Source organism: Ixodes scapularis, unplaced genomic scaffold, assembly GCF_016920785.2.
Source record: "Ixodes scapularis isolate PalLabHiFi unplaced genomic scaffold, ASM1692078v2 PGA_scaffold2__306_contigs__length_199485367, whole genome shotgun sequence".
Taxonomy (NCBI): Eukaryota; Metazoa; Arthropoda; class Arachnida; order Ixodida; family Ixodidae; genus Ixodes; species Ixodes scapularis.
In genome coordinates, this window is record NW_024609857.1 from 74111880 (window position 1) to 74135048 (window position 23169).

At 45.3% G+C, this 23169-nt stretch overlaps 1 protein-coding gene across 1 annotated transcript in view; it reads left to right on the plus strand.

The window, feature by feature from the left end:
* The first annotated feature begins 2211 nt into the window (after positions 1-2211).
* LOC115328560 (serine dehydratase-like) overlaps positions 2212-23169 on the plus strand; it is a 70168-nt gene continuing 49210 nt past the window's right edge. Inside the window, exons 1-2 of the mRNA XM_029989816.2 lie at positions 2212-2312; positions 7760-7962. Coding sequence (XP_029845676.2) covers positions 7765-7962 — 198 coding nt within the window. The 5' untranslated portion in view covers positions 2212-2312; positions 7760-7764. The remainder of the gene's footprint in view (positions 2313-7759; positions 7963-23169) is intronic.

Sequence of the window (23169 nt, forward strand, 5' to 3'; positions counted from 1 at the left end):
ACTCGGGGACGGGGGGGGGGGGGGGTCACGTGACCTCGGGAAGGGGGGTTACGTAAAAGCGGGGGGGGGGGGGGTCACGTGTCGTCGGGGGGGGGGGGGGGTCACGTGACCTCGGGGGGGGGGGCACGTGACCTGAGGGAGTCACGTGACCCCCCCTCCCCGAGGTCACCGAAGGTACCCAAGGTCCTCCCGAAGGAACCCGAGGTCCTCCCGAGGTCCTCGGGGGGGGGGGGGGTCGCGGTTACGCCGACGCCACTCAAGCCGGAAACGGGCGCCTAAAAACTGCGCTCTAAAAAAAAAAAAAAAACTGACGTTAAATGCACGTACGAATATCTTATTTTACCGTAAAAAGAGGAATATTGGTAACGTTCCGCGAGGCCCGAGAGCTTTCGGCAGAATTGATTTCACATGAGCGACGTTGCCACAGATTACCGGCTTTGTGAAGGGGAATTTGATACCGGAAGTAAATTTCCTTAGTTTTCCAACTAAGCGCTTTGAAACTGACTATTTTTGCGCTGGTAGAGCACGTTGCATTTGTCGCCGCAGTGCGCAAGCACCGGGAGTCAGCGCTTTTGTTTCCCTGGTCAAAGAATCAAATTTTAGACGTTGAGCATCGACGAAACTGGGTCCCTAGCTTGCTACTTGGCTACAAAGCTCTTTGAAACTTAAAATGATCATGGTTACAAACGATGTAAACGAGTCGCGTTTGTTATACTCCTATCCACCTCAAAAACGTCAGAAAAAAAAGGCAGTTCATTTACGGAGTATTACGGATGTCCTGTTTACGTGGTCAGTTCAGATGTAAGTAGGCATAATTTAGATTAGCTATTCGTTGTTTTATGAAAAGATGCACGCCTCAAACGCCAAAAAAGCATTGTTTCAAACCCCTATCATTTCGCGCAGCGCAAAAACAATGCGCAAAATTCGCTTTTTTTTTTTTTCTGTGCGCTTACGAGTGTATTTAGATCGTATTTCGCCATGAAATCCTCATCAGAGAATGGGCACAAATAAGACTCCCACATACTGAATATGCGGTCTGTCACTGACATTTGCGTCCTGCACTTCTAGGTGCATATCAGACTCTATCATGGTTATATCGAGACTAAAGAGCAGCGAGTCCTTGCCACCAAAGACGTTTTCCGGGTATTAGAGAGTTTTAGTAGTTATACCAGGCTGGCGGTATTACCGCTCATTCACACTGGAAGCGGATCCGCGTTCGCAAAGCGGTTGCGAACGCGCTTGTATAAAGATCCAGTACAATTGCACGCGCACTTGATGTCATCGGGTGAGCGAGCAATCGCACTGGATCTTTATACAACCGCGTTCGCAACCTCTTTGTGAACGCGGATCCGCTTCCAATGTGAATGGGCGGTTAGATTGTTTTAGTAGATCGTAATTGAGAGCTCGCGCTGCCACTTCGATGCATGCTCTGAAGCACGCGCCCGTAGCGGTAGCGGGCCTTTAAAAAACTATCTACTAAAACTGCCTAATATTTTATGTGGGTGTCTCGTGACGTCCTGTTCCCAACTTGAGCCACGGGCGCACCTTCCTTGCGACGTCATCCAGTTTTAGACGAAGCATCAACACAGCTCGAGGACATAACGACGTTCGTGTTATGGCGACTCAAAGAACCAGCAGGCCGTCAAGAAGCAAGTCCTTTTCTTTGCTAGTTTCAGGCGTTGAAGTGCCCAAGTCTACTTCAAAGATGGTCATTTTGTGGTACCAGGAGACTATCATGAAACCGATGTCGTTGCATGCATACGCCGCGAAACTTCTTTTTGAGGCGAAGCATTGTTACCAGAGATCAGTACACACCACGGTGGTACACACTAAAGCCGGGGTCACGCTGTTCATACATCATACCAAAGACAGTCTGCATACAGATTCAAAGGCGAGTCACCGCGAGATCCGTGCTTCGAATGCCGCATGGCAATGAGTTCGAGGAGAACACTTGGCGCGCGACATTCGAACCACGGACATTGCGGTCACTCGTGTTTGCAGACTATCTTTCGTATGATATATGAGCAGTGTGACCCCGGCTTAAGAGATTTTCTGAGGCATTTATTTATAGTACTCTCCTTGAAGTCGAGGACACTAAACTAAAAAAAGAGAGAACAGATAAGTGGCTGGACGAGACTAACTTAGCCCCTGAGCCTCTGCGCACGCCGTCAAGCCGTTCTTCTAATCGGCTCCTCTGATTGCAGACCGTGCGTATTATATCGCGGGTGACGCTGGCGTTCCAAAGCACAGGCAGTATAGGCTCGCCTGCGACTGCAGTTCCTACGGGCGGAGCATCTTAGTTCATTGCACTGGTGAGTTCTTAGACATCGGTTCATTGCTTAAGAACTCCGACGATCTCTGAGCTGTCCAATCCAAGGGCATCATATATGCTGGAGGCTTCCTGACTCCGAAATGCTATTTCGTTTCCCCAGATTCACTCTAGTTAATGAAAAAAGTCATAATTAGTTCGATACGATTAAAGCACTGCAAAAACTGCGAAAACCTACGACAGGAAAAAAAGAAAACATTCAATTTTTTTTTTTGTGAAAATTATTGAGGCTTGGAATTTATATATTGCCGAATGAGATTGTGAGTGTGGAGACGGTGTCCTCCTTTGAGCATTTCATCACTACATTGTTATCTGAATAAAGACGCAAACCGCTCCTGTGGATGTGATTCGTGATGATAGATTGTTTCCAATTTGCTTCGCTATTTTCTTCTTTTTTTTTTTTTTAGAAAACTAATATTTAGCGTTGTTTCTGATTTCAAAGTTGTTGAGACCTGTCTTTGGTAGACTTTTTTCTTTTTTGCATTCTTGCGCATACTTTAGTCACTTGTACCCGCCCTGTAATAACACTCAAGAAAAAACTAACAGTATTCTAAAAATGAAAAAAAAAATGACATTGCAATGTTGGTAGTTTCCGTTCTACATAGTTTGTTCCCTATTTTTCCCCGCCATCCAAACGTGACGTCACCAGCGGGAAGCGTGGTACACGGCTGTTCATCCGGTACGCTCGCATCGAACAGCAAGCAAATTGTGGCGTTCATGCGTCTGACGTTGCTATCAGCCTCTGTTTGCTGAGTGTGGGACCTCGGCTTATGTCCTGAACTATGAGACGAAATTGAAGCAATTAAATTTTTATGAAATCGTTTTTGCAATTCAGTGCGTTCGTTTCGCGACCCGATAGCTTCGTCTAAGCGCTGGTTTAAATTCATTTTCCTTCTATTATAAGCAAGTAATTACTCTGCCAAAAAAAGGGTCCAAGCCTCTTGCAATATACGTTTTGATAATTACGCCAGCGCTGAGGGAAATGTTGGGAACACTCCGCCGATTTTCAAATCGGCTCACCTTACCTGAGTGCATATGCCACTTGTTTAATAATTGCTATAAAAAAGTAACTGCTACAGGCAACAGCAGTTGTAATTACACTTAGAGCATGCTTCTTGGTGCTTGGGTAATTTATTAAAACATCGACAGACCAGTCCTTAAAGGTGCTTCTGGTTGGTGCCATTCAGCATTCGTGCGTATGGCGCGTACTTTGCTCGCTCTCCGAGGCAACAAAATTGCGCGAACTAGGCGGCACATTTGGGCTATGATCTTCAGAAACGTTCATATAGTGTATAAAATTAAATTAACCGCATTCGTCTACGCGCGAGGCGGTGGGCAAAGTTACTGTTGATGAAGGTCGTGCTAAAATTAAAACTTAAAGGACGCCGCTACAACCATGCAAGTCAGACAGCTGCAATTTCAGGCGTACAAATTACATAAACACACTATCGCACCCTCAGACAGTTCAGAGACTTGCTTGAAGATTCCATAGCGCACTCATGACAGGACTGAACCATTAAATTGTCGGAATTTAAATAAAGGAACAAAATATTAACCGGAACAAAATCCGAACCCATATATATATATATATATATATATATATATATATATATATATATATATATATTTATTTCATGATAACTTTTACAGCTATAAATGTAAGCGCGGCTTCTCAAAACATGACGAAAATAATTCCTGGAGAAGGGGAACAAGGGGGAAAAAGGACAAACACAAATCTCCAAACACAGCTAGGTGACTGGTGCGCGACCGAAAAAATCCGCCTGGTCCGGGCGGATTTTTTCACCTATTCACCTAGCTGTGTTTGGAGATTTCTGTTTGTCCTATGTTCCTCTAGTACCCCTTTCTCCAGGGATTATTTTCGTCATTCTTGTCGAGCGCGCTTGCACCTTTGCATTTTTAATTGCATTATTATAATTCTCAAAACATGGCTATTGTAGTTTCACTAATATTTCAAAACCTTTTAACCTTTCTCTGGGAGAAAATGGAGACGTTTCACCACCCCTCTGCGAAAAGAAATTGCACGCAAACCATTTGACAAGCCTACCATCCTGTATGTCGACGCTCAAAACATGTTCCCAAGAACTCTTTAATGCCGCAGGTACAGTAAACAGCAGTGTGTACAACGATATCTCTAAAATCCAACTTGGTTTAGACAATTCACCTCTCTCCTTCGACACACCGGCATTGTCGCCTAATTGGAACCCAAAGAGTAGCCCGAGTTGGCTCCGAAGGCTTCCGCTGTCCAAAACTGACTGGCGTCGGAAAAATTTTTTTTTCACTAAGCGGCCTTTGTGAACAACAAATGTGGCCGAGCCAAATGTCGACTAGGCTTCGTTTCACCTTATGTCCAGACACCTCAGACACTACGAGCCGATGGGACAAATTAGACAGCGTGAAAAGCGTACCATAATGGTGTTCGTCATGTGTCTGCTGTACGTGTTCTATTATCGCTGAAGCAATCATAAACAGGTAGGGCCTAATGACTTGCTCTTTTGACGCCGCTTCATTGGTGCCACCGTGGTTGGTTCCAATACCACGTAGCGTCGGCTGCTTAAAATTAAGTATGCTTAGAGGGATAATGAACCGAAATTTCGAGCTCACAAAATAAGGCTGGGCGGATAGGCAGGGCACTGCAAAACCCAAAAACATCACTCGTACTACGGTATCTCTAACGGATCGCCGTATTTTTGGAAAAGAAGTAGGAAAGGAAGTAGGCGATTGAACGCGGCCGACGAGGCCGACGAGAGAAGACACGTCACGATTCTCATTCCCTCTCCTCCTCGCTACGTCCCGTCGAGCTGGTGAACCAAAGCGAGGTGGAGAGAAGCGAGGCCGCTTCCCCTTATTCTCAAATTTTCTAGGTGGACAAGGAGGTCAAAGCCTTCGCTTCATCGCGCCCTTTTTTTCCAAAAGTATACGGCCATCCGTTTGAGATATCGATGTATGAGTGATGTTTTCGAGTTCGTAGGGTCCCGTTCAACGCTTCTGAGGCCTAATTTTGCGAAATCAAAATTTCGGTTCAGTATCCCTCTAATAAGCACTATTTTCCCCGATTGCATTAGCGCCCCCCTTTGGGCGGAGGTCGTTTTGGTGCAGACTGCCACTCTTGAAGCTGTTCCAACTGCAGAAGGATACTTAACTCTCAGCTCGCGGTTCTAAACTATTCCGAGCAAAGGCGATCATGTTTTATTTGATAGCTGCCCGGCTCACGGCCCGTGCAAAAACACCTAGACGTCGTTCGCCCCCATTGCTGCTGAGCGCCTTCAAACATTTTTTTTTTTTTTGCTACGAAAACAAGTATACAAAAAGCAAAATAGCTTTTTTTCTGGCACTGTTTGTGCAATCTACTCCGGAGCATAGATTGCTAGCTATCCATTGCAGAGGTACCTTTAACCTTGAAGCTGCGGAAAAATAATCTCGGTCGCTTTTCGACCTGGAAAGCCACTTGGCGGCTTCCTGGGTCGCCAGTCCGCCTTCTCACATGTCACGTACGCGGATAAAGTAGGAATTTTTCGATGATGCCTCTAGATAGTCGCCTCGTGGAACTTACGCGACCGGAGTAATTTGAAAACTCAATACCACTAAATAAATTTTTTATTTTTATAGAATAGGTTGAGAAAGAGTGAATTATTCGGTCTACCAATTTCCAGCCAAATCTAAGTTTATAAAAAAAAAATTGGCGCGGAGTTTCAAGCTTTGATCTTCATCTATCGCTGAAATGAAGACCGCTCCTCGTCAGTCCTTCCATTCTTTTGGTTTTACAGAAGACTGTCTGGCTTGCGGATGAAAGAACAGCGTATTCACGAATTTTTCGGCATCCTTTGCGAACCCAAACATTCGTGAATACGCTGTTCTTTCATCCGCAAGCCAGATATCGGTCTTGTCTGAGTTTCACGATATTGCTTTTCCTATGCATTTTGTATCTAATACATTCACGCGCACACATGTACAAGCAAACACTGGAACAGGTGGGACGTGACTCAAGTTGCTTACACTCCGTCCGAGCCCTTTGCTTCATGACGCTCCTCGATCAAGCAGCAGGAGGAACAATTGAGGCTAGTACACTTGCCTGCGTGTTCCTTGACATAGTACCTTTTGTGTGTGTGTGTGTGTCTGGGGACGGGGTATATTGAGGGGCTCTAGATTGAATATTTCTGAGAAACTCGACTCAAAAAAAGTTGCGTTTCTTGCCAACAACGTGCGAAGAAACGAAAGCGATAGCTGTAGCTCGGTTGCGCAATGCGGGTGGAGTGGCGCCGTCATGCACCCGAGGACGCGGTTAATTGCTAGAGCCGTCGTGGTTGCGTCGTGGATGCCACTGATGGCCACCACCAGTGCACGGTGATTCGTGAAGTAAGTGGGTAAACGCGGTGGAAGCTTCTAAAACCACGCAACATTACGCGTAGCAGCTGGATACTGCCAAAGTGGGATTTCGCATAACGCGACTAATGTTTGAAAACAAGTCTTTCAAGCAGACGACACGGAAGGCTCTCCTTTACGGTCGCGTCGTTACTGGCGGGATGCGGGGGCTCCCCGTCTCCGCACTGCGCGGCCGACGGGAAAACTGGAAAAACCCAGCTTCGCTGGCCTCGCGCAAAGAGCGATGAAAAGGGCTTTTCCGTAGCGGTGATGAGAGCGGACAAGGTAGAAATCTCTGCAAAGTGCCTTGTTTCGCTAAATTCGTACACACGAACACTAAGCGCGCTGTAGTTCGTTACTTCACGTCGGAGTTAGCAAAGGGCGTCCTTGAGAGTGTCTCTCTCAAATAGTTCCTTCTCGTCGACAGAAGGCGTCTTCTCGCATTGTTTGGTGGTCTACTTCCAATGAAGGCTGAACTTCATAAAGCGAATATGCGGCGAAGAAACGACGAACTTCGCCCGGCGGCGCTTTCGCTTTGCGCGCGGCACAACTGCAAATCTTCTGACGACAGGCGCACAGCGAACGCGGCCGGGTGAAATTCGTTGTTTTTTTTTTTTTCGCGCAATGGAGTCCAACCTTAAAATTTTTTTCCTCTTATACGCAAAAAAATCCAGGCCGTTTTGGCGACCCCGAGATGTTTCTTGCCGTTCGTTCTCAGATCATGTCCTTTTTAGAACAACTGGCGACCCTCAAGCGTAACTATAAAGCATTTACGTATGCGAGTGAACGCAAACGCGTTCACGCGCATTGCTTGTTCTTACGCGTGTGAGAAAAAAATCGCGTCGCGCTCGCGCCGCCGGGCGGCTTAACCATAGCAACCGCCGCTAACACTGTCACGTCACCGCTTGTCACGCTGCCACGTCACAGTGTCAGTGACGATTGCTATGGTTACGTCGCAGGGCGGCGCGACGCGGCGCGGTTTTTGCTCGCATGCATTTAGTGGCACATCCTTCGGCCGCGATGTCGAAGAGCCACCACCCGCTTGTGCAGGCACGATGGCCGCCAGCGACGATCAGCGCAATCGTTCACGTGGCCAAAGGGAAGAGATTTCTCTGTACTGCCGGACGCCCCTCATCGAGAGCCTGACGCTGCAGGGGAGGCACTTGCCCGGGGTACCCGTCTACCTGAAGCTGGAGAACACGCAGCCTACGGGGTCCTTCAAAATGCGCGGGCTCAGCCGGCTCTGCCAACACGTAAGATTCTCCCCACTCCCGACGCCGAATCAACGCGGAAATGCGGATGGTTTTTACTCGGTTGGAAACTGGTACGAAAGAAACAAAACGCACAAAGGACGCAAATAATACAAGTACACTTTTTCTTTTCTGTAGCAGAGTTTTTGCATGTGCGTTCACGTTCTTCGTGTGGTTTATGCTGTCTCTATGCTCAGCGTAATTTTGAGCAGTTGTCAGATTACGCCCCCTTTTTGCCACCCCTCTTTCCGTCCTCGAATTAAATGTGAAAGTTAAAAGCATCCATGGGCCTACCAACCGGGGGGGGGGGGGGGGGGGGGGGAGTCACATGCCTTGCCCCCCCTCCCCCTCTGTTCTCCGAGTGGGGGGGGGGGGGGGGGGGGGGCAAGGCATGTATTTTGCACCCCCCTGTAGCAGCCGCCTCTTGGCAGGGTAAACGCTGACCGGCGGCGCCCAAAGGAATAAAGGGTACCGCTGCCCGGCCCTAGGGGGGGGGGGGGAGAGTCTGGTTTGCCCCCCCACACATACACACTGAAAAACAAGTTGGTACGCCACTGAAAGCATCCATTCATCGTTTCACCAAACCACAACACCTCGGGGATTTTTCCTAAATCACATTCACGATGTATACGTATACGAAAACGAAAACAGGCGACGCGGGCTTGCGTTTGCGGATTTTACGAACTTCCCGCATCGGTTACTTGTTCTACTCACAGACAGATGGAAGCACTAAGCCAGGCGCGTAGAGCGCACATGCGACGTTGTATATCGCATAAGGAGTGCGGTGAGAAATACAGAAGAGAGCTGTCAGAGGTGCTTTGAGGATGATGATGATGATGTAAACTTTTATTTGAATATGGAAATATCCGAAGATGGGTGGGGCCCCTAGTCCAGGGCTCCAGTGCTGGCTACTAACCGTTCTGCTAACAATCCTTTTTTTTTTTTTTTTTTTGTAAGAGATATCCGATTGTTTTTGCTAATTGTGTCGCGCGCTCTACGCACACTTCCGTGATCGGGGACGTGTACTAGTTCCAATTTCGCTAGCAGAAAAGTAAGCCACTGAGATCTGGCCTTCTCTGAATTTGGTTACAGTGCTAAACGCATGATAAGATGGTAACTCATAAAGGCGCTAGAAGGAAGGCAAATTTCAAACGCAAATGACATTTAACAGAATGTTTTATGGTAAATTATCGAATTTCAAGTACGTGGTTCAAGTATGCAGGGAGTTGAACTGATGCGGCGGTGTGAATAGCAATTTATTTCTTTGATTCCAACGTATTAAGCTGTTCAGTGACCTTAATACAAAGCGTTTGCCCTGGAGCGTTTCAGACTGCGTCGAAGAACGAAACCGCTTCACATACCTCACGTCAGCACCTCTGAGAACAAACACTATACAGTCCCATGTGCAGTCGCCTTGTGGTCGGCTTAGCCTTGGCCATCTCCTCTCCACAAATCCTATTGGGAAAACTAGGTTTGTCCACGTCCCAAGTTCCCTCCAAAATACACGTTTCGTTTCTACTGGCAGGGGTCTCAAACTCTTAGAATATGAAGGCCAGGTAGCCCACCACCGAAAGGACGAGGGCCAACGGAGGCGGGGTGCAATATTTTGCTATTATGGGACAAAAATAAACAAACATACATCATCGGTGTTTCAAGTTGCAAGGCAGCTGGCTCTCCCAAAGACACCTCAAACATTTTTAGACAAGGGACCTTATGCTTTTTGTGAGCTCATTGATTTGCCCTGTTTAGCTTTCATTTGCATATACGACTACTTCGGCCCCACGCCTGATGTCATAAAAAAGATTTAAAATACCACCATACCACACTACTGGCTGTTTTCAATGAAACGAGAGCAAACAGATGCACCATCCTTGTCCTGTCGCACAATTCCCTAGTCTGAACATGCATGAAAATAATATCTCTTCATGCGGCAGTTTTTGCTTGCCTGACAATTTTTATAGGAGCATTATAAGAAAATACTTTAATTTTTGAAGGTACTGTCTGACAGCTGGCTAGAAGCCCCAGCTCATAGTTCTATCTTTGGCCGTTACTCTTGCAGTGCAAGAATCCACGCAGCCGAGGTGCCTCCTTGAGCAAGAGCTCGCACTTATATACCTACTAAAAAAAATAAAAAAAAAATAGGTGTCGTCATACACCCTTTTGTTCCATATAAGGCGCCCCAAACTTCAGTTTGACGTACAGCGCATTATAGTCGAACAGAAGACCCCGAATTTTACGAGGGGCTTGATAACGGTGCGATATAACGTATTAAACAGCTAAAGTATGCATCGAAAATCACAGAAAGAAAACACTGAGGTTTCGCAGTGGGACCAAGAAAACCCCGATACCTTGTTTTTTTGTAGTGAGTAACACGTACATTAGCTGTTTTAGTGAAAGTTGGTGACGTCGGTCCGATGTCAATGCGCTGTCCGTCGAACTGAAGTACTAGTGGTATTGTCATTCCGGTTAATATACATAAGAAAGGGCTGAGAAGCAAATACATAGACAAAGCAATATTTGATTTAAAAAAAAGAAGAAATAGTAAAAATGCGTGAACAAAGCAGAGCTCCTATTCGAGGATTACGAGACGGAATGTCCAACGAGCCTGAATGTCCAGCAAGACGAAAGATCCAATAATGGATCTTCCGTCTCGTTGGACATTTAGGCTCGTTTGACATTCCGTCTCGGTTGGATCTTCTGTCTCGTTGGACATTCAGGCTCGTTGTACATTCCGTCTCGGTTGGATCTTTCGTCTCGATGGACATTCAGGCTCGTTGTACATTCCGTCTCGGTTGGATCTTTCGTCTCGATGGACATTCAGGCTCGTTGTACATTCCGTCTCGGTTGGATCTTTCATCTCGATGGACATTCAGGCTCGTTGTACATTTCGTCTCGCCTGTCACGTGATAGAATAATTTGCCTTCTTAAATGTACAGACTTGTGTGTATATTTAGTCCGCATTCATGCAGACATTGCCGTAGTTAAATACTACATACATACATCATACTAAAAGTTACATACATCACACTAAAATGTCGTGCCACAAAAGCCGATTTGACAGACAAAGAAACAAAGCAGACACAAATATTATAATTTCATCTATAGGAAGGCTTGATGGTTAGTTAGCCGAGTGCCGATGCGCAGCTATGTACCAATCGGTTAAAGGTGTCGATTGTACGACGCCAAACGCTCCTTTGATATTAACAGTTCAAATGTTTGGAATGTTCCGATGACATAGGTCAGCCAATTTGAAATATATAATAGGGATGCAGTGTACGGGTGTTCTAGCGGATCGCAATGGGGGGACGTCTATGAAAGCCGCGCTTCAGATCCCAGGAATTTCTAGTTCAGTCCTCATCCGCGCCGATTTCGATTTCTATAGATGAGCTACATACGGAGATCCGCATTGTAAACACATGACCGCCCGCCAGCGCCACTGACTATGCGCAGAGTCAATATTTAATTTTTTGAAAGGAGTTTTGAAAGCTGTGGGTGCGAGGCATCAAGAGTTTGCACAAGCGTAATTTCCCACTAATAAAAAGATATAGATATTTTTATTAAAAATAAAATCTGCATCTAACGCACCTATAAATGCATAGGAGTGGTGGCTTGTGTGACCCGACAATTCCTGAGTAAATGCAGAACAATTGTGTGAATTTGACAAATTTTTATTTTTGTTCGTTTATCTTTGGAACAGACAACTACTCACTGTACACTGCAATCGTCAGTAGTCACATACGCATCCATTCCCTACCAATAGGTTTGTATGTCAGTGAGTAGAGCGATAATACTTTTTGCATGTGACATGCATAGTGGTTTTAAGAAGCCCATGTAATTTAACTGGCTTCTGGAAGCACTCCAAAGCTCGCCATTCTGTCCAGGTAGTTCATGACGTCTTGGTAGGTGGGAGCTTGACTGCTGATAAAGGACGCGAACGCATCGATCTCGGCGTGCAGCAGAAGGTTCACACCCGGATGGTCTAATAGCCTACATCATGTGTGAATATAACAATAGATCGTTCCACGTGGCTTTCTATTGTTGTATTGCGCCACGAATCCGGTCACTTTGTCGAAATTCCATTGGTCTCTGGACAACTGGAAGAAGAACAATTCGTCCCGATTCCCAGAATGAAGAATGGGGCGAGAGTGCCCGTTTGTCGAACTCTCGAAGAGACTTGATTAGGGTTGGGTGTGTAGATTGCCGGTGACAGTGGGGGTCAACAGTGAGACCTTCTTTCCAAAAAAGAGAGGATGACAAATACAGCTCTCAGAATTGGCAAGGGTCCGATGGTGAATCGTACACGGGTTATTCAAAATTATAAAAGTCGGGTTCTTCATGAATATGTTCACTCGCAACTCTAGCATTATCGGGAAGACCGAACAAGGGGCTGACTTTCTTATCCCGTGGTCATATGTGCACTTGTAATGTGCGCATATGAATAAATCACAGTCAGACTGTCGCAGCGGCTCTGTGACAGAGTTAGAACAAGTTGAAATTCGATCGCAGCCTTGGTGTGCTACCTGGGCGCGTATCGGTGCGATTGCTGCATGCCACGTGACCAGAAAAGGCAGAAACGACGGAAGCCAACCCTAAAAAAGTATTGTATTAATTATTAATATTACCTACTTGTTGCTTAATACATGGTTCACTGCGACAGCAATCGCTTTGGTGGCCGAAGCATGCGAAACTAATCGTCGCGATAAGCGTCAGTGTGCCGAATCCTCCGCACAATCACCGAACAAAAGCTCACCAATTGAGGAGATTAGCTGCACAAAGGCTTAATGGAAGGAACTTTGTATCCTATGACTGATTTTGATATGGGGATCGAATTTTTGTTTCTGGGGACCGAGAAGTCGAATCAAAATGTCTAAAACTTTCACGTTCGTTTTGTAGAAAAGAAGAAAACAAAAACTACAATTTAGAGTAATTACACATACTACACCGACTTCACCTAATAATAATTATAATACTAAAAATTCAATCAGGCGTTTTTCTCCCATGCGAGGGACATCATCTTTGCGGGATTAGGGACACGAATAAAAAAAAATACAGAAACTCTTAAAATACGAAAAAAAAAAAAAAGAAAAAAACGGTGGCTGAGGATTCTCCTGGGTCCTACATTTGTTTCCGCTCCAGAGGTACGCGTGACAGATTGCCAATGGTATACGAGTTCGGTCTTTGATCTTGTAGCATGTGTGACCTTTTAAACGTCTTTGTTTTTAATTATAGAAACCATCTTTATATTTAGATATATAAAACGAACAATAAATGCATTGTTTTGGGGATTTTATGAAGTCTACAAAATATACGTGCATAATTTTAATTTCATTTTGGGGACTTCACAGAGGCAATGTCAGTGGGACAAGCTCAGCGGCAAACCGAAATAGCCGTGCATAAAAAATCCCGGCACTGAAAAGCCCCGGTGCCGAAGCGACCACATACCGAAATGATCGCGTACCGATATCTCCGCACCGAAATGTCCGGTTCCCCATTTCATCGAACGCATTTTTCACCGCCGTAACTATCAGTAATCCTACAATCCAACAAAGAAATGTCTTCTAATTTCTTTGTAAGGTTCATTCTATATCAGTTGGATATTCAGACTCGTTGGACATTCAGGCACGTTGGACATTCCGTCTCGATTGGACCTTTCGTCTCGTTGGACATTCAGACTCGATGGACATTCCGTCTCGATTGGATCTTTCGTCACGTTGAACATTCCGTCTCGCCCGTCACGTGACCGATTGGACATTCAGGCTCGTTGGACATTCAGTCTCGTTATACATTCAGGCCATAAGCGCTTTTCGAGCGGAAATATATTGACAATATAAAAATTATTTATCGCGCATGTGGCACTCGATTCACGGGAACGGGTGCTCGCAGCAGCGGGATGCGTGTTGGCCGCATCCCAGAGAGTCGCGGGCCGGATGCGGCCAGCGGGCCGCGTGTTTGAAACCCCTGGCGTACAGTGTGCTCAACGAAACTGAATGGACCAGCGGAGCGCGTGGCTTCGTCCAAATACAGTTATTCTAGCAATGCCTAGCGCAACTGAATTGAGAAGTAAGGGAATTGACGCTAGAGCAGAGGTGGTCGAACCGCGACTTGCGTACCTCATACGGCTCTTTAGGGGTCCAAGTGCGGCTTGCGGGTCTCTAGTAATCCTACCCCCCGGCAAGATCAAAAGGAAAGGCATAGAAAAAAAAAAATAAAGCTTGCGTTTTGTCATTTTCGCTCCCTCATAGGCACATTGAAGAAGGTTGTTGTTTTATTCGAATGGGGCCTAGCAATAAAGAAACATTCTGAGCAATCGTTTTATGAGTCGAATTCGTCGTGGCCACACACTGAGAAAACTTTTTTTGTGTGTGTTAAAGACCGACCTACAAAAGAATTTACCGCATCCTCTTCGCCACTCTTCCCTTTTTCCTCCTCTCCTGGACTAAAGGCGCGTTAACACCGGCGATGCGATCTAGTCGCGCGATAACTTCCATCGCAAAAGCGACCATCGCGGAAAAAAAGCAACGCGATCTGAGCAGTCGCTAGTCGACCGGCTTTTTTGCGATGCGATCTAGTCGCGGAGCCGCTGAGCCAATCAGCGGTGCCTCAGAAGTGACCCGCCAGTTTGTTTATATCCGGCATTTCGTTTCGCGCGAAAACCAGGAAACCCGGGAAAGTTGCGTCAGTGCTATCGGGCGGGAAGTGCAAACATGTCGGCAACCCCAGCAGAGTTCTGCCCAGAGGCTCTAATCAACGACATCAAAGAGTATCCTTACCAGTACGATAAGCAGAATCCCGATCACAAAGATCGGGACAAAAAGGAGCGGACGTGGAAGGCCATCACTGCAATTTTCGGCATGACAGGTACGTACTTCGCTGCGTTCACGTGAGTGCTCCACGTAGCGATTGCCACTGTTTTCATTTTACGTTTCTGGGGGACCCAGGCCAATATTGCAACGATTGTTGTACTACTGAGGCCTCTCTTCACCAAATAGTTCAGCCGCTGCAGGAGAAAGCCATGTACGTTGCATGTTTAAATAACGGTATTTTTTTTTTTTTTGTTAGTGGAAAGTTTTTATGACGCAGTTATTCAGAAGGCCTGTCATCCCGCATCCACCGGATGTTCCCGAAGGCGGGACCGCCCTCAGCGGGAGCGCACGCGGTCTCTTAATTTAACCTATCGTTCTAGGATTTAATACAGAGAAGCCCAGAAAAAGTGTTTTTTTTTCCAATGAAAAATAATACCGTGTTTTTTCCCCGAAGCCATACAATATTATTCTGGACCATAGTGGCATTTATTACGACTCAAAAATGGCTGGAATGGAGAGCAAATGAAACTGCCCTATTTATTATTCACTTCATTTTGCCGAAATAAAGGTCACAGACGCCCAAAATAATATTTCTTGTTTACATGTGAAGTACAGGAAAAACAGTTTTTGTTTTTATTCTTTACTCAGGTCAAGTAGTCTTTTCAAACATTTATTTAGAAAATGCACCGTATTACATCTTCATGTTAAATTACATCGTGATTTGTTCAGAAACCATTTTATCCGGTCTATTCAAAGGCCGACCCGCCTTCGAGATTACCCTGTATTGGAAATACATTTTCGTCAGTATTTCGCAGCACGCAGGGGTGCATAAAACCATTTCTGTTAGCATCAACATGTTGATAAAACTTAAAGCTACTGCCGAGACCACTAATAAATTTACCATGATCAGGTTACAGACAGGTTGAACTTCATTGTGAAAATAATATGCCTCCTTGTAAGCAGCAGCGTCATGTGTTTTTTTTTTTCATTATTCAACATTCAACAAAAATTAAAAGCTTAAAAGATGTCTATGGTAACATAAAGAGGACAATCAAAACTAAATCAAAAAACCGGTGCCGGTCTCTCAGACATTTCATTAACAACGTGACCACACTGGGAAGCAATGATGGCAATAGTGAAGCCACGGTCAGAGTCTGCATTGTGAGTATTAGCAATCCGTGCTCTTTGACGCATGATGTGGGGATATTTGTGATAGTAGAGGTCCGTGTGTTCATTTGGAATTTTTAATATGCAATTGCCACTACCTAACTATATACATTTTCCCCCAGGCTGTACTGCAGCTTGCAATATGAATGTACAAGCTCAGGGTAAACCGCAATAAACATGACCGGGAATCGAACCCTCAAACTGGGGATCCGTAGGATGGCACGTAATCTGCCTCGGAGCCACCGAAGCGGCTAACTTCGCATTCTTACATTCCTGCATTAAAAAAGCAAGTGCTTTTTCCAGCAGCATTATTCTGCTGTCCTTAAGCCATTTTCAGACTTCCGTTATCGCACGATTGCATTCCTAGAGCAGAAATATTGGCTGTGGAGCCAATATTTATGTGGCTGGTGCCTGTCTCTTGTAATTCTTGTGGTGCACACAAGAAAAACAGTTAATGACTGTCGTAAAATGGAAATTCTGATAACATTTATTACCAACCTCTCCACAATAATGCTTTCATAAGTTATTAATTTTAAGAATATGCAACAGGCAAATGAGATGAAGAAAAAAGACATCCAATGACATCACAAGTGCTAAAAATGCACGAAAAGAAATGAATATAAACGTTGCACAATTGTGAGTGTATACGGCACACAAAACTCAAACGTGCAAAACACACAACCAGAGGACATTACCACATAATCTAGAACTCAAGGAACACACACGGAAGCAATAGACATCAACAGCAGTGCCACAATGGCCGGCGATTTCTTTTACAATGAAATATTGCGAGAGAAAGCTCGTGCAAAGAAGCTAGTACAGTTGTTACCTTAGGTGAATACTACTAGAAAACAAGGATGATGCAAGCAAGAAGGGCAAAACGAATGAACACTATTAAACATTAATCGATGGAATTGTAGTTCCGCAAGCACCCAGCTGCCACAATCACCACTGGCAGTGGCCTCAACTTCAACTGCAGGCCATGGCTTCGACGAGTCACCTGCTCATGAGAAAGGGAAAATCCGGATTGGCCTCAATAACCAACATGATATGCACTCTCTACAAAGTATTGGTCAGAACTGCTACATTAACCATGCTGGTGTGCATAAACACATTTCGGCTTCAGTAACATGTTTTGCGTTCTTAAATATTCATAATAATTAAAATATTAACTAATATTAAGTTGGGATATTTTATTTGAAATCACCAAACTACCCTTGCCCCTATGCCGTAAGTTGACCTACAAATCTAAAATTAATTCTGTATTAGTTGTGCTCTAATAATATTTCTCTTGTATCTCTAGCTCGCCTACAGATATGACGCCTCCATCACCACCTGAGGACCAAGCAGCTGATGGGTAGGTATTATTTTTTGTCTTTCGCAAATTAACAAGACTGAAAGAAACATGTTTGAGAAAAGCGTCTCCTTGTGTAACAGAAAATGACTGGTTCTTTCTACGGGCTGCAGATGTCGCAGAAGCGGCGCAAAAGGTGTGCATTGTCATGTTATATGTGTTTTCCGTCTTTAAAGGGCAACTCCGGCCAAAACTCAAAATGAAATAAATTACTGGTATCGCTGTAGTGATACCAGTAATATATTACGTCAGGGGGACGCCGCATTCTCAACTAATGCCGATAATGAAAATGTGACCTGCCGCGAGCCGCTGCTGCTTAGCGGGCGGCCAGCGGGTTGCCGATCGCTAAAGCAACGTTGGGCCGTGACGTCAGGATCGTTCTTTTTTTCCTCCGGTCCGGACGGGCGCACCCGTTGCGCGGTCGAGCTGTGTAAAGTGCGCTTCTTTGAGTCGCTACCCCCGCTACTTCGGCTTGTGATTGGCGTGTTTAGCCGTTGCTTTTATCTGTAGCCCGTGTAGCTTCGGTATACCCTTTTGTTTATTTGCCCTTGTGAGGACTCGAAGACTCGTTTCAGCGAGCAACTCGGTGCGCCCAAGACTGTCCAGCTGTTCCTCGAAAAATGCCGAGTACAAATTGTGGCGCTGTGGGCTGCTCAAACAACCCGCTGCGCAACCCGGAGGTGCATGCTTTTTCACAAGTTTCCAACGGACCGGGAATGGGAGAAGATGTGGGTGAACGCTGTTCGACGAGTGGACTTTGGAAAGCCTTGGACGCCGAGTATGGCACCGAACGAGTTCACGGGTTTTACAGTCGCTAGCTTTTGGGTATACGCACTAACTCTTGCTACATATGCTGGATAACTACCACGTATACAGAATTAAAACAAAATCAGCTTACTTCTATCTTTAGACGGCTAGCGCAACAGAGGTAGGTGCCGCTTGGCCTGCGTACTCGTTGAACGAGAACGATCCTGACGTCACGTCCACATAGCAGCTGATTTCCTGTGTTCGGTTTTGTCGGCCGCGCCCCAAAGAAAACTTTGAGGCGTCGATATCTTTAAAACTATGCGCAATAACGAAAAAAAAGTTACACCTTGTAATTCAGGGACACTGACTGCGCTAAAAACAGTCATAACCCCAAAATCTAAAGTATGGACCGGAGTTGCCCTTTAATACAATTGATACATAGCGTTCTTATGTAAGAAATCTAACTGCAAGTTTCATTATGGAAATGCATTAAATAAAAAATTTTGCACATTCAGTTACATGTTGCAAAAATAAATATGTCTCTTGCAGGGGTGCGGGAGACAAGAGGCAACAAGGCTTGACGGAGGCCTGTCTCGACACCTCAGTGCACTAACCGCTCATTCACACTGGAAGCGGATCCGCGTTCGCAAAGCAGTTTCGAACGCGGTTGTATAAAGATTCAGTACAATTTCATGCGCGCTTGATGACATTAAATGCGCATGAAATTGTACTGGATCTTTATACAACCGCGTTCAATTCCGCGTCGCGAACGCGGATCCGCTTCCAGTGTGAATGAGCGGTAAGAGCGCTCCGAATGGAAGCTAAGAAAGACGACATTTTTTAATTTTTGTATGCTAATGGACTGCCGGCTTAGGGCGTCACCCAAATTGCAGTCCCAGGCCACCATGCACTTGAAAACATAATGTATGATGTCGAGAAAGAGTGTAGTGATTTGGGATAGACCGACTCAGTTTGGGGCTCTAGTTAGAAAAATTAGAAGTTTGCAACTTTCTTCGAGGAGTTTTATCACATTTTTCTGAAGTCTAGAATCCGATCGAGAAAAGTAAACCCGGCTTTTCTGCACGCATAAAAATTCTATACCTCGCAGAAAACTAAAATTGCACCAGAATGTAACAATAGCCGTTCCAGATATTATTAGAAAGTTTGAGAGAGTTACGTTGCTTGGATCAAAAGACAAGAGAAGAAAACAACAGTTCGCAATGATTAGAGGGTCCACTAAACCTAATACTCGCAAAATGAAAAAAAAAAGTTTTTTTTTGGAGTGGGGGGGGGGGGGGATTTTGGTCGAGGAATTGGGGCGAGAAAGCTTGGGTTAGCAAGGAAAAAGTTAAGATTATCTCGTACAAAAGCTTTCTCGCCAAAATAAACTCTACAAAGTGTTTATATCTCATGGAAGACCAGTTTCACAGTTTCAAACAATTTGTATTCTTTTTCTGACTCGTGAGCTCCGTTCAGCAGAGTTCAAGCATAATGTGTAGTATATTCTAACTGAAGGCTCATGAGACGTTATTAATTTTCCTCATTATACTGGGCAAAATTTGAACGTAACAAGGGTAGTTGTTATTTCATTAAAATATCTGTCGCAAACAGATAAAGCACAATTTTTATAGCAATAAAGATATCATGTAAGAACTATTATATGCAGCATATGAATTATGTGCGAAGCATGTTTTTTATTGAGGTGACAAGAAGAAGTTTAAACCTGATTTTGCAACATTGCTTCAGGGCATCTTTACAGCCAGGTGGCTGTCTGCAATATCTCAGTTCAATGTGATGAGGCTTAATTGCTAGCACAATCTCGGCGACACAAACCGCGAGGGCAATTTATTTCCTGGTGATCTGCATAATCCGGTTGCAAGAAGAGCAGTTCTTGCGGCGGAAAGCCAGAACCGATTGCAAGCCTTGGTAAGGGTATAAAGGAAAGTTCTGCCAAAGATGTGAATATCTACTCCCAAAGATAACATATGCAGTGTTTACTATTTTACTTATTAAAGATTTTGACTTCGTATATAGGACATGTTTTCTTTACCCTAAGCTCGTTTTGAAACTCTTTGTTACTCAAGAATAGGATGGTTGTTACGTTGTACTTCGCAGGAAAGAGAACACATGAGACAAAAGTGAAATAAAAATGATCGTAGAATTCAGTGTACCTTTTTCTTTACTTTGGGGTAAAGGAGATCCTGTCGTCCTCTCAAGCGGCTGCACCGGCTTCGACAAAGTGGTGCGACAGCTTGCTGCGCATGGCTCGAGCATACCTATAAGAAAACATCATTACCTCCAATAGTTTATTCTAGTCCATCCTGCTAATCATGTTGCAAGTTATGAAAACCCTTAATTATACTATTGTTAACAGCGTGCAGTACACTATAAACACCAGTAGTCAAACCATTTGCATGTCTGAGAAGTTAACAGGAATAAGGGTGCATTAGCATGATGGTGATGAGAGAAAGGAAGGCATGTGAAAGATTGTGTGGCGGTGACACAAGGAGGAATATCTCGTCTCTGATACCATAGTAATGCGAAAATAAACGAGTTTTATACTTTGTTTCACAATAACTTGGTGAACTGTGGAGGCTGTGGCCCTCGCTATCCAATAAGTGTGCCGGAGCAAGGCACATAATAACACTGCATGGTCGAGGCCACGGGGGCCTTGTTACCGCCAACGCAACACCGCTGTTCGCGAAAAAATGTAGATCTATGCCTTTTTTTCTTTTAAAAGCAATTGAACTTACACGGTTCCATCTCTGTTGGAAAGATATAAAAATTAAGGAATAAATATTCACAAATTTTAGAGTTTCAATTATATTTAAAAAAAAAGTGACGGCACGTCCGTGTCCGTTTTTAATTTGTTTTTGTCCTTGTAGCGCCATGACCTTTGGCAATTTCAGCCGTGTAATCAACCCTTTCAGCTCAAAACATTGCACTCGGCCCGGGCATTGGTACCCGTCACAGATTTACGGGTAAATTGCGCGTATGGTTGTCCTAAGAACTGTTCCTAAAGAGCTCGCTATTCTAGCGGATGGCAGTATGTTTACGGCAATGGAAATTCATTTAAAGTTGGTTGGTTTCGCAACAGACGACTCTGGGCCAGCAGATGACAGCCGGTATCTCCGGGCCTCGCATTTGGCGCAGTGACACACGCCCCGTGATCTAGTGTCACGTGCTGCGCTCCGGCACTCTTATTGGGTCGCAGTGGCCATAGCCTCCACAGTTCGCAAAGTTATTGTGAAACGGAGTGTAGATCATTCCATTCATATTCTATCGTTATCTATGGTCGAGCAACAATCACCCACATACTGGTTCGGGTTGCAGCTGACTGGTGGTGTGGCCGCCAAGGCGCCTTCTTTCAGTTCGTTTGACCCCGAGCTTCTATCCTTGACCCGTCCTTCCCAGTCTTCAGAGTCCGCCAAACCTACTGGGCAGTAGGATGCAGCGGAGACTGCGGACTGCTTCAGCATAAAATTTTGGAGTACTATGCATGCCGCAATAATCCTGGTAATGTATTTGTCGTTTGCCCTGAACGGTCGTCGCAGGATCCTCCACTTCTGTGCTAAAATGTCAAAGGCATTTTCTACCACCCTGCGGGCTCTACTTAGCCTGTAGTTGAAGATCCTTTGTTTGTGCGCTTCAGTCTTCCGTGCGACTGCAATAGCGCCCGAGTCTGCGCCTTGAGGTGGAGCTCGATCTTTCTGCAAGGCTGTATAAAGTAACATAAGTAGTGCAATGTTACTGCTGTGCTATAATTTGTGTTTGCAAAATCATTTGTGGCTATGGTAAGTTCCCCATATTGCAAACAGCACGCCACAGTTAGCACAACTAAGCCTATGCGGATATCTGGTTTAACTTCGAAAAAAGAAAGGCTATCATCGAAGCTATGTACTATGTGTTGAAAAGGGCTAATGTGGAGTACCAACCTAGCTGGAAGCTTTCGGGTCCCCCAATTCACCGTTAACATCTGCAATAATGTAAGCGCTCGTATGCCTGTATCTAAGGCCTAATACGTACCATATTATGTGCACCACACTCTAAGAAAAAAAGGAGGAGAAAGGTAGCAACAGCGACCGTTCCTCCTTGTTGCGGACAAGTTGCCCAGAGAAGGGAGGAACGCAGTTCAGATGAAAGGAGGAGAGCGAGTTCCTCCTTGTTCAGTTGGCGTAGGGGTAAAACGTCGCGCTACTGACCGAGTGGTCAAAGGTTCAATCCCCAGAGAAGCGGTTCTTTTTTTTTTTTTTTTTTCTTCGTAAAGTTTTTTTTTAATTTTTATTTACCAAAACACACATACAACCCCAGACCGATGAAAGAAAAATTAAAGTCCTTATTATTCACCGAGACGTTTTCCTTCTTCTCCAGGCAGACCGGAGAAAGCTTTCGCCCTCCCGACTCATCTTCTTTCGGTTTCGTTTTTCGAGCACATCGCGCACGTTGTTTAATAAATTAATGTTGAGTTGGTTGAGCTTCAGCGGCAGCGAAGGCCGCTTGTAATTGCGTCTTCTAGTCCAAACGTGCAGAACATTTCGGTTGCATTGTCGTTTTTATCACTAATTTTATCAAACGAGATAACGAAGCCGCTAGAAACAGCGAAGTTCCGGAGCAGTGCCAGCAGCGCTACATACACTGGGTAAGACGGCCGTTTCCGATTTGCGGGACACACGCGGAACTACAGCAGCGAAACCACGAGGAACTGCGTCGACGTTTTCGACGTTATGGAAATCGCGGGAACTGCGTCCAAGGCAGGCAGGTTTTCCTGCCGGCTGCCTGGGTGCCTTCCGTGCTGAGTTTGGTTCTGTTGTCCCGTGCCGAGTGCCAACCGGCGTTCAACGTGATTCTGTATTTCTGCGCGTCAGCAACATCGTCAACGTGGTTCTGTATTTCTGCTTGTCAGCGACATCGTGATGGCAGTGTTGTGCATGGGTTGTGAACAGAAGACTGGAATTATCGCCGATGTGACCGTGTGTTCGCGTATCAGTGGTGTAACAACAAGATGAGATGACGTAAACTGTCGGGCATTGATGCCGCTGGTCGGGCCGTGATCGGAGGGGGCGGGGTGTCGCGGGATGACATTCCGCTTTACATTAAAGAGTTTACTACCACTTGAGGGATTAGGTGCAGTCGATCGAC